Here is a 12019-nt window from a genome sequence, read left to right on the forward strand (position 1 = left end):
CCCCGCACGTGCCGTACGACAGAGGTGGTATTTCAGGTCCTTCCCCACAGTCATCAGACCCGCGGGAGCCCCCCTCCCTGCCCCGCACAGCGGCCTCCCGCCCAGGGACCCGGGCCACTCACTGAGGAGGAGGCTGGTGAATCCCAGGAGCCAGGGGGCCCGGCACAGGCGGGGGGCCTCTGGGCGGGTTCCCATCACAGGCTGCCTCCCTCCAGGCGTGCTCTGGGCCTACTCGGCTGTGGCTGAAACATCCAGAAGGCAGAGGTAAGAGAGGAGAAAACTTCATTCAGAATTTAACTCTTCCCACCCCAGGGGCGGAGCTAACCGTCTAGGACAAGCTGGCTGCTCTAGAGAAAGCCATTCAGAGGCTTCCTCTTTCCTCCCCCGCACTGGGTCTCAGGGATAATGGCAGATGAATGTACGAACACCCCTTCGATGAGCCGATGGGTGGGAGAGGCCGCATCCTATGAGCACCATGGGCCTGGTGATGTCAGCTCCCCAGCCTGCACCCAGCGGGACCCATTCCCTGTGGCCCTGAGATCACACTCAGCCCAGAGACCCTGGTCCCCATCTTCCCCTCAGCTGCTCAGACCCTCGGATCCTGAGGCTGGACCCTTAGGAGGGCGGGGACACGCCCTGAAGGTAGTCGGCCTATTAGCTGGTAAATCCACTTTGTGGACGTGAAAGCCCAGCCTCAGGGTTTGCACGACCATCAGAGGTCACTCAGCAGGTCAGGAGCAGGGGCTGGACTCCCACCCATGATCCTTGAGAAATCCATCGTCCGGCTCCTGTCCCGTCCACCGTGTGGCCCCCAGCGAGTCCCCGCAGCCACTCGGGGCTCCCCCGACCTGCTCTGTGCACCTCAGACAGGAGAGCATCAACACTGCCTTCTTCCCCGGCTCCCATCCCGTAACGGGGAAGGTTCTTCAAAAGGCTCAGTCTCTGAGCCTCATGGGTAGAGATTCTTGGATGGAATCTACATCTGGGCAGCTCACCACTGGTCACTCCACATGATGGGGAGCAAGTCGGCCACGCCCCTGTCCCCATCCCTACACCCCTGGGAAGCCCTCTCAGGGGACAAGTGTCTGCTCCTTAACAAAGCAAACATGTGGGGGGTGGGGCCCAGGGTACAGGACAGAGCCCCCAGCAGCTGCAGCTCAGGGACACTGGAGGGGCAGCCATCACGTGCTCCAGGCTGGCATGCACCAGGGACATTTTCAACTGACAGATACAGATCTCAGTCACCTCCCGCCGTCCTGGGCAGCAAGAGAGTCAATGTCACTGACCACAGTGTGTCGAGGTTTCTGTGATTCACAGGCACAGTTGCTATAAGAGGCCATTTCACAGATGAGGAAAGTCAGGGCCCATGTAGGGTATTTGATGAGCACACAGTTTGGAAATTAGGCCCAGGGCAGCCTCTCCTTTCTCTCACCACCTCTTCTTCCTTCCAGGCAGAGGAAACAGGCCTGTGGTTGCAGCTCTGCAGGCTCTGAGGTCCACAGAGGCCCTTGCTAACCACAGCCTCCCCCCTGCACTGCCTGCATCACACATGGGCCAGTACCTCCAGCTCTGCTCAGGGTGGGGCTTGTACTCCCCCAGTCGGCAACTTCCCTAAACTTTCTAACCAGGAAGCAACTAACCTAGACCCTGACCCTGAGCCCCAGGACTGGGCCGCAGCCTGTGGGCACCATGGCTTCTGTGCTGACCCACGGGCTTCGGACTCCAAACCCTCCTGGACCAGCCGGGGCCATAGTCAGCTGCCCGGAGAGTGGCTTCAGGACCAGACCCAGTGACAATCTCAACTTTCACTCATTCCCTGAGCACATCGGGACACGTGGCTCAATGTACCTGAGCCAGCGAGCTCTCACCACAGAGGGATTTGGGGACGGTCAGGGGTGGCTGGAGGGTCACTGGACCTGTGCGGGGCAGTGGGGTCACCGGTGCCACAGCCTCCGATTTCCTCCAGAACGCCTGTCTCCAGGAGAGGCCTCCTGTGCCAGGGACGTGCTGGCTGTGCTCCTGGCACAGATTCCCAGCAGCGCCCCGTCCTGACTCCCCACCTCCCTCATTTCCTTTCACAGAAATAGAACTGACCCTGGGGACGGGAAACCCCCGAGGATAAAATCCCCTTCCCTCTCCAGCTCTCGGCGGCGTTTCACTAGCCTGCAGCCCCTTCCACTGCAGAAACGGGAGTGTGTACTCTACACACTCACCAACTATACAATAGAGTCTTCACCTCTGACAAAGCGACTGCTGAACCTAAGCAATAACTCAGCCCCTGTGGCCATCGGATGGAGGCAAACAAATGGGAAGAAGAAGTAATTCCACTACCAGTAACAAACTAGTGATGTTCACCTCAAAGACACTCCACTGGGGTGGTTTCCGAGATCAACGGGCACTTGGTGTCTCTACAGAAATATTAGTGAGCAGAAGCACCCTCCTCCCTCGGGACACCCGCTCCGACACGGCACAGGGGCCTTCCCCTGATTACCTTCAGAACCAGGACCCCTGCAATGACACTACCATCTATTGCCAATGCCCTCAAAACCTGCCCTCACAGGGGTGGAAGGATCCCTCCCTCCTGGAGGTGGCCGACCATGGGGCAGACCCCGGCCATGTGCTCAGATGTGCCCCCAACCCTCCGGTCCCAGCGAGAGCTGCCTTGGCCCTTTCCAGCTGGTAAGGGGCCGGTACTCCATCTCCCCCTTCCTTTCCGGGGCCCCTGCCGAGGGATTCAGGGGAGGAGGGAGGCAAGTCACTGTCCCCGTTGTCTGTAGGGTTCCCAGACTGGAGCCCTGGAGGAGGACTTGCTTTCTAGATTCTGACCATCAGAGCAGGGCCCCGACCTGACCTGGGGGACATGCTCCCGAGAGGACTCCACCTGCCTGTAGTTGACTCTGGACCTTGACATAGTTTGACCCACATCCTAGAGCAAAGGCCCAAGTCTGCTGTTCTAACAAATCTACCTGTGGGGTCTCCAGACCTGTGGGCCAGGGACATCTGGTGTCCATGGTTTATAGACCAGGGCATCCTCGACATTGACATTCCTTGGAGAAAGTCTGGGTGACAGACCTAACTGTGCCCTGATTCCTAAACACAGGGGAGCCAGGAATCAGGGCACAGAGGGAGCCAAGGTGCAGGTGGGTGTAGGACCAGGTGCTCGGGCTCCTGAAGGAAGTCTTCCCTGAGCCTGGACACGTGCCTGCTGCTGGGGGTGGGTCTGGGGGCCGTGATGGAAGCAGTCAGGACCTTCAGAGGGACCAGAGCCCCTGCCCCTCTAGACACGGGACAACCAGAAACCATGTACCAGCAGCAACACCCCGATGGAGAATGAGAACACAACCATCTGTCTTCACAGAGGGTTTGGGGCTCAGCAGTAGCACCAGCTGGTCTCCAGACAGCTCGCCAACGTTCCTCAGACAAGCCAACCACATGTTGAAGCAGGGCGATCATGTGTCCTCTGGAAACGCTGTGGCTTCTCCTTTGGGAAGTATGTGTTTGCTTAATTCTGAGATCTGGTCCTTCCTGGGGCTTCTCTGCCTCCGTTATGTATAGAAAAGAGACATGAGTCCCTTTGCTTTAAGCCATTTTGTTCTGAAGAGCCTCAATAACGCCATTTTAAAATTAAGACCCCCATTAAAAGCAACCTCGGGCTGCACATAGCAGCAGTCTCAGGAAAACCCGCAGATTGTTCAAGGCCGAAACCACTCTCCAATTAGCCAATGAGAGGAGGTTAAAAACATTCCTGAGGCGTGAGACAAGCGCTGCCCCCCACCCCCCGCCCCCCGCCCTGTGCCTAACTCACCTCATAATTGGTCATTTTCAAAGGAGTCTCAAAAGGCTATAATTGGGCTCCACCAAAAGTAACGGGCACCTCACAGGTACTAAATGGTCAAAGCTGCTGCCAGGGGTGCTGTACAAATATGACTGGTGTACAACACGTGTAGTGTAACACCCCCATCCCTTACCCCTTAAAACCCTGCTCGCTATGAAATAAGTCAGGCAGAGAAGGACAGACACCATATGTTTGCATGTATAGGAGGATTAGGAGGAACTTAACGGAGGGCCGTGTGGGATAAGAAGGGGGGAAATGGTGGGGGAGGGGGAGGGAGGCAAACCATGAGAGAGTCTTGATTGATGAGAACAAACTGAGGGCTGATGGGGGTGGGGGGGGAGATGGGCATGGAGGAGGGCACTTGTGGGGATGAGCACTGGGTGTTATATGGAAACCAACCTGACAAGAAACTATTTGTGAAAAAAAAAAAACCTGCTCGCTCTTGTTCGGGGCTCCCCCTGCTGCTGCTGCTGTGTCCGTAGGCGGGTGGGCCCCTGCTCAAGCTTGTAATAAAGACCCTTTTGTTCTTGCATCAGTGCAGGCTTCTTGGAGGTCACTGGGGACTAGCGATTCGGGCACAACAGTTCTAAATTGCTCTTGACAGCTAGGAAGGTAAACATGGTTGTTGGAGACCCGCTGTGGCCGGGGTCCGGGGGTCCCTGAAGGATGGACGGTGTTGGCGAGGGAGGGGTGAGAGAGGCCTGAGAGTCTTTCCAGTCACCAAGCAGGGATCTCTGCTGACTGGGGTCAACTTTATTTTAGAGGTGTTTGGGGGATGGCACAGAAGTGGCATTTGCCTTAGACAATGATTTCTGATAACAACCTTCTTTGATATGTAAGAATTTCCCAGAACATAGATTTGTAGAAGACTCATGCATAAACTTTATCAATAGTGAGGTAGGTGATTTAAATGCAGCATATCAGACAATGCTTTTAGCCTAAAAGGGTAAGGTTACTTCCCTGTGAGGAGGGGTCAAACAGGTCTTTCAGGAGACACCTCCGCTCCCATAATCACAAAAGAAGAAGTTCCTCAGTAGGTTCCTTCACAGGGAGCAATCAGCATATTCATGGCCAGAATAAGTCACTCCAAATACTGTATAACAAATGCCTTGAGGTGGGGGGCAGCCAGTATTCCAGGCAGAAAAAATTGGGTGGGGGTGGTATCTTCCCTTAACTCTAAATTAGGCTCTTTGTCTCAGGCCTAGACTCAAGCCCTCTTTATTATGTAAGTCTTGGATCTGCAAGGCCCTTAGAAGAGCCTTTTGACAATCATCCACAATGTTTTCATCTGAAATCTCTTTGGAAAAGGCAGGAATATGCCTTTACTTATGAGCAATCTGTGTGGGGAATATCAGTCTGATCTGGAATATTGTGAGGCCTGGTCAATACCAGCAGCCTCATTTCCAACATGAGGCAGTAATAGCAGAAGGAGATACTAGTTTTTGTTTCTCACGGCAGGAGCTGTGCAAACACTACCATTTCCTTGCTGTGACTGTCATCCAGAGAGGCCAGTGAGGCTCCCAGCACATGGTATTTGTGTTGCTGGAAGAGTTTTGTCTTTTTCTGTGTCCCAGGAAGAAGGGAAAATGGGGTCCACCTGTGGAGGTGAGTGTTAACTGCCTAAGTCGTGTGATTCCACAGAATTGATATTGCATTTCTTCAACATAATCGTCTCCACAAACACCACAGCTAACATCACACTTGACGCCCAGAGGTGGGAAATGCTTCTTCTAAGACCAGAAACCAGGAAAAGTGGTTCCTGTCACCATCCTTTTTCGTGATTGTACTTGAAGTCCTAGGTGACACAATTAAACAAGAAAATTCTATAAGAGGATGGACTGACGAGGATGAAATAAAACCATGTTTGTGCACATGTGACATGGTTTTCTATGTACAAAATCTAAAAGAATCGACACAAGAAGAGAAAGTAGTCTTCATCTGATGAGGGATGATAGTATCTTTGCAGGAAACACAAGGTTCCTGCATGACACTCAATGACCCCCTTACACACCAGCAATGAAAAAGTGTGATTAGAAATGCAAAACACATTACCGTTTACACTGACACCAAAAAATGAAATATGGCATTAATCTAACAAAATATGCAAACATCTTTATGAGGAAAACTACAAGACACTCTTAATCAGAATCAGAGAAAACTAAGTACATGGAGAGATAGCCCATGTTCATAGAAAAAGTCCTGATATTGTCTAGATATCCATAATTCCCAATAGATCAATACATTCAGTCAATCACAATCTACATCACAGAAAGTTACGTTGTAGATGTTGATCATGTATTTCTACACTTTGCGTGGAGAGGAAATGACCCAGAGGAGCCCACGTCATCTGCAGAAGACCGAAGCTGGACGGGTGACGTCCCTCTGCTTAAAGACCTCCTATAAAGTTGCAGTCAAGACAGTATGGATTTGGGGAGAGAAGAGCCAAATAGATCATGCAACAGGATACAGAGCCAGAAATAGACCCACGTATAGATGGTAAACTGATCTTTGACAAGGGAGCAAAGGCCAATGGATGAAAGACAGTCTCTTCAACAAATGGTGCTGGGGGGCACCTGGGTGGCTCCATCTGCTGAGCATCCAACTTCGGCTCAGGTCATGACCTCACAGTTCGTGGGTTGAGCCCAGCGTTGGGCTCTGTACTGACAGCTAGCTCAGAGCCTGGAGCCTGTTTCAGATTCTGTGTCTCCCTCTCTCTCTGACCCTCCTCTGCTGACATTGTCTCTCTCTCTCTCAGAAATAAATAAAATGAAGAACCAAACCAGCGCCATGACAGGCTTCAGAAGGCCTCAGAAATTAAAAGGTCTAAGTTTCTGAGACATGACTGAGCAGGCTTAAGCAACTGCCCTTTCCCCTGCCCGAACCAATCACCGGAGGTTGGGAAAGTACCAGACGTTCCCGCCACTTTTCTGGCCTGCTTAGTTTTAAACCCACCAATCCCTCCACACCGCATCAACCTCTGCCGTCACCCTGTCCTATCACATTGTAGTCTCTGTCCATCACCCCTTTCCCCGCCCTAACTGTGATAAAAACCCTACTCCTCCATTGTTCGGGGCTCAGCACGCATCCGCTGCGTTGGTGAGGTCTGCGAGCCCGAGCTTAAGCCTGAATAAATGCCCTTTGCTTTTGCATATGTGACTCAGACTCCTTGGTGGTAGTGGGATTTTGGGGAGATCGTGATTTGGGCATAACAAAAACATTTAAAATTTTTAATAAAAAAAAAAACAAATGGTGCTGGAACAACCAAACATCCACGTGCAGAAAGAAAGAAAGAAAAAAGAAAGGAAGAAGGAAGGAAGGGGGAAAAAAAGAAAGAAAGAAAGAAAGAACGGAGACACAGAGCTCACACCCTTCACAAAAACTAACTCCGTAGATCAGTGACCTCCATATAAATGAAGAATCAGGAAACTCTGACGGGACAGCATGGAGAAATCTAGATGTTCTTGGGACTGGCGAATATGTTTTGGAAAGACACAAAAGGCACGAAATCATGGCCTGAGCACACATCAGGAGTCAGAGGCTGACCCACTGCACCACCGCCTGCCCCCAGGATACTTCTTTACAGTGATGTAACTTTGTGGCACAGAAAACATTGATGTGTCTGGATTGTTGATACAAAGTAACTCCGAGAAGCACAGTAGCTACAGTGAACTGTGAGCACATGGACACGTTCCCTCCAGAAGAGGAGCTGGGAAGACAAGGGAGGAGGGACACTTTTTTCTGGACACTGTTGCTCCAATTTAATCATGTGTGTATAATACTGTCTTGTCATAGGAGCTGTCTTCCAGAGAGAACACAGAACAGTTATTTCCAGTGTCATTAATTTTTTTAATTTAAGCTAACAAACCTTAGACTACTTTTTCTGTAGGTTCTACACCCAAAGTGGGGCTCAAACTCACCACCCCCATGTCAAGAGTCACACACTCCATCGACTGTGCCAAACAGGCACCCTTAGATTTCCCCTTTATATTTGTTTAAATGTTTATTTATTTTTGAGAGGGAGAGAGAGAGAGAGAGAGACCAAGCAGGGGTTGGAAGAGAGAGACGGGACACAAAAGACAAACAGCCTCCAGACTCTGAGCTGTCAGCACAGAGCCCCATGTGGGGCTTGAAATAATGAACCTGGAGAACATGACCTAAGCCAAGGCCGGATCCTTCACAAACTCAACCACCCTGGAGCCCCTAGACTTCCTCTTTATTATAGCTGTTACTACTTGAGTACATAATGCTAGACACTGATTCATGTGTTTGTTTCATTTGACCCCATGAACACCTTGAGGAGGTCAGTCCGTTAGCATCTTCTCTGGTTCAGGAGAAATCTCAGGTGCACAGTGGCAGGTGACTTGCTCAGGGTCCTACAGCAGGAGGGGAGGCAGGCAGGTGCTGCAGCTGGAAGTGCTCAGGAGAGGGGACCAGTCAGGATGGGGGTGCTCCTGGGGGGGCATGTGGGAAATGCCTTACAGGGTCCCCAGGATCACCCATCCAGCCTCTCAGAACCTCTCCCAGGACTCTCAAGGATGACGGTACCCCAGTCCAGAGAGGGGAGCAGGCAGGGATAGACAGGGCCACAGAGGCTTCACTGGGGAGCGGGTTGTGCAGTTAATGTGGGTGCATTTTCTCACTCCAAGACAGGCTCCTTCCAGGGAGCAAAACCTTCTCTCAAGAGAAGATATTTGCCCCCAGTGACCTGCCATCTCAGGAGACACCTGCGTCCCATCTCACTCTCTAGGGATCTGCCCTCACCCTCAGGGTGTGTCTCAGGGGGTGGGGCATGAAACCTACTCTCCCCTCCAGGCTGTTTCACCCCAGAAACCTGGATCAGGACCTTGAGTCTCAGACTCAGGATCCTCAAGGGATCCCCCTTTCCCAGGTAACCCACCCCGCCCCCAACCCCACATAACCCTTCCCCCCCCAATCACAGTCCTGGACCTCAGATCCCCACCCTCGTCCCCAGCCCGCACCCCTCCTACACCAGGACCTCGCCCCCCACCGCCCACCTGGGCTCCTACCTTCCAGGTCTGCCTCCTGATCCCTGAGTCCTGGCTGCACATTTACGTCTACACTGCCGCCCCCTGTGACCTGCCACCCCTCCCGGTGTCGCTGGCGCTAATCTCCCCCTTCTGCCTTGTGGTGGGTCTGGGGTCAAAGGGAGAAGTTCTGCGGCCCCGCCCCCTCAGCCCCACCTGAGCCCCCCAAGCCTCCCTGAGCATCCTCCCTCCCAGCCCTGAGCACAGGCACCACCGCCACCTGGCGGCCGAGGACAGAACTGCCGCTGGAGACTTCCTGCCCAGAAGCCCTCCACCATCAGCTCAGCGGCACACACAGGTCATGAGCGCCTACTGTGTGCAGCACAGGGAAGCAGCGACAGGAAGCTAAGTCCTTGCCCTAGAGGAGGGCCCAGGCTGGCGGGGGGTAGACACAGAAATCCGCTCGGGGAAGGCTGTGGGAGCCTCAGTCCAGAGGGCCTCGGCGTTTTCTTTCAACAGGAAGGTGGCTCTAGGGAGGGGGACTGGGTGGCCGAATGGGGGACAGGTGGGTGCACAGGGACACCAGGAAAGGTAGGAGTCGTAGTCACGGGAACAAATGTGGCTCAGGCCCCAGAGGACCTGGTCTCTGTCCCTGATGGAGGCCCAGGCAGCTGTAGGCAGAGGAGGCTGGTCCGAGTGCTGTGGGCTTCCTGCTCCGGGTCTGGGTGATAGTGTCCCAGGGGTGGCCGAGGCTGGCCGGGTGGGAATTCCACTTAGAGGTAACACGAGCCCCTCATGCAAGAATGTCTACCAGTAGAGAGACAGACAGACAGACAGAGAGCTAAATATACATGCAGCATGGTGGGAAGGAGGAAGGTGATTCAGTGACGGAGGGTCCCCGTGCATGGAGGGTGGCAAGTGACATGGCCGAGCCCTAAGAGGAAGGAACCTGACAACAGGCACCTGGAGACCTGGTGACACAGCCCTCAGCAGCAGCGGGTCCTGGGCCACCAGCCACTGAGCCCGAGGCCTGAGGACAGAGGGGAGAAGTGGGGAGAGCATACAGGGGGGAGGCAGAGCCAGGCCGAGGAGGCTGGGGTCAAGGTCAGGACAGCACGGCCACCCGGCAGGCGGGGACTGCGGGGGGATTCGTGTCCCAGGCCACCTGAGCATGAAGGACAGCACGGCAGCAGGACCACGGCCCCTCCTCCCTGGCTGGGCCCCCGTCCAGCTGGGGGTGGGGTCTGCAGCTTCCATAGGAAACCGGAGCCCCTGAGGTCCAGGACGGCCTTTCCATCATGTGTCCTCAGGTGTCACAAGGTCACGTGGGCAGTGGGCGCACGATGCATGTTTCCTGGATGGAGGAAGGGTCTCCTCCCACAGGCCTTGCGAAGGATTTGGGACAATTCTCTGGACACCAGGCTTCGACGTGGGTCACACTCCGCACCTGAATCAAGCAGACGACTCCTCCCACAGGCGGCCCCACAGACGAGGCCTTGGGCTCTGAGCCGCCTTCTCTGGAAGGGGTTCGAGGCTCAGGTCAGAGCTCGAGGCCCTGCCTGCTTGACTCTGCTCCTCGGGCTTCTGACCACCCAGTTCCCGCAGCTCCGGCCGGAGAGGGCTGACAGTTCCTGCCACCCGGACCTACTCCACTGAGCATGCACCTCCCCTCTGCCCAGCCGGCCTGGGCCCCCGCGCAGGGACAGAAGGGACGGCAACAGCCTGGGGGCCCTGCTCTGACACAAGCTTTATCCTGTAAGTGGGAGTTTCCCAGAGCAGACCAAGAATCAGACGCTGATTAGCAGGAGCTCCGTAGGGCTTTTACTCCAAAAGAGAAAGAAAGAACATGGATCCCGGGCTCATACGTGTTGGGAAATCCGATTAAAGTACGTAAACTGTGGGACACCTGGGTGGCTCAGTTGATTTAGTGTCTGACTTCAGCTCAGCTCATGATCTCGTGGTTCATGGGTTCAATCTCCACATCGGGTTTTGTGCCGGCAACTCAGAGCCTGTAGTCTGCTTCCGATTCTGTCTCCCTCTTTCTCTGACACTCTAATGCTCATGATCTCTCTCCATCTCAAAAATAAATTTAAGAAAATATTTTTTAAAGAAAGCATCTAAACTGTTTCCTGGGGCACCTGGGTGGCTCAGTCGGATAAGCGTCCAACTCTTGGTTTTGGCTCAGGTCATGATTTCACAGTTTAGTGGGTTCAAGCCCCCTGTCATGCTCTGCCCTGGGAACATGGAGCCTGATGGGATTGCTGTGTGTGTGTGTCTCTCCCCTGCTCATGCTCTCTCTCTCTTAAAAAAAAAAAATATATATATATATATACTCTAAAAATAAAATAAAATGACAGGTCACCTTTCAAAGATCACCCATCTAGAAAAAAAATAAATAATTAAACTGATGATCCTGGGAGTGTGAGTATCTCAGGAGGGATCTGTCTGTAGCATTTCCCACATTCCTCTGACCTGTGGGCCCCCGATGTGGAGGAGGGTCTCTCAGAACCCACCCCCCTGGGTCACACTGCGAATCCTGATGCAGGTAAATCGGGTGCCCGTTTGTGGACACGGTGAGTGACAGCGGCCTGGGGGCCGTGTTCTCCCCACCAGCCCCCCCCCCCCAACAGGGCAGCTCATGGACAAGCTGCTCCTTTCTGTTGAGCCCTATCTGGTCGCAGCTGTGGGACCCCATGGATGCACTGATGTGAGCTGTTGAGCGGGGACTGTGGACCCCCAACCCAGACCCTCCAGGACGGTGGACTCCTTCCTTCCACCACCTGCTCATGAGCACCTGCTGTGTGCCAGCCCCTGGGCCAGGTGCCCAGACACATCCAGGAAGCTCCTGGCACCGGCTTCGCCCACTCGTTGTCCCAGGAGGAGACAGGCCTTGCATGGTGCCCACAATGCAGAAGGGGAGCGGGGCTCTGGAGAAAAGAGCAGGTGGGGAGGCTCAGGACCTGGGAGTGTGGCTTCAGGGTCACACCAGGAGGTCAGGGCAGGCTTCACCAAGGACACCTCTGAGAACAGACCCGCAGGAGGTGAGGAGTGACCCTGGACATCTGGGGAACTGCCTGCTTGGGGGATGTGATGGCCGTGTCATGGCCTCAGGCGGGACCAGGCCTGTCGTGTTCCAGGAGCCAGAGGGCAGGTGCCCAGAGCCTACGTGAGCCCAGGCAAGACAGGGAGGAGACTGAGA

The 12019-nt window shown here is 54.1% G+C and overlaps 1 protein-coding gene across 1 annotated transcript in view; it reads right to left on the reverse strand.

The window, feature by feature from the left end:
* Nucleotides 1-89: 89 nt before the first annotated feature.
* LOC120227488 (SLAM family member 9-like) overlaps nt 90-12019 on the reverse strand; it is a gene marked incomplete at its 5' end in the record, with an annotated part of 29917 nt that continues 17987 nt past the window's right edge. Inside the window, 2 exons of the mRNA XM_039225598.1 lie at nt 90-236; nt 11548-11554. Of these exons, the coding sequence (XP_039081529.1) occupies nt 229-236; nt 11548-11554 (15 nt within the window). The remainder of the gene's footprint in view (nt 237-11547; nt 11555-12019) is intronic.

This window comes from Hyaena hyaena, unplaced genomic scaffold (assembly GCF_003009895.1).
Source record: "Hyaena hyaena isolate Hyena2069 unplaced genomic scaffold, ASM300989v1 scaffold_2454, whole genome shotgun sequence".
Classification (NCBI taxonomy): Eukaryota; Metazoa; Chordata; class Mammalia; order Carnivora; family Hyaenidae; genus Hyaena; species Hyaena hyaena.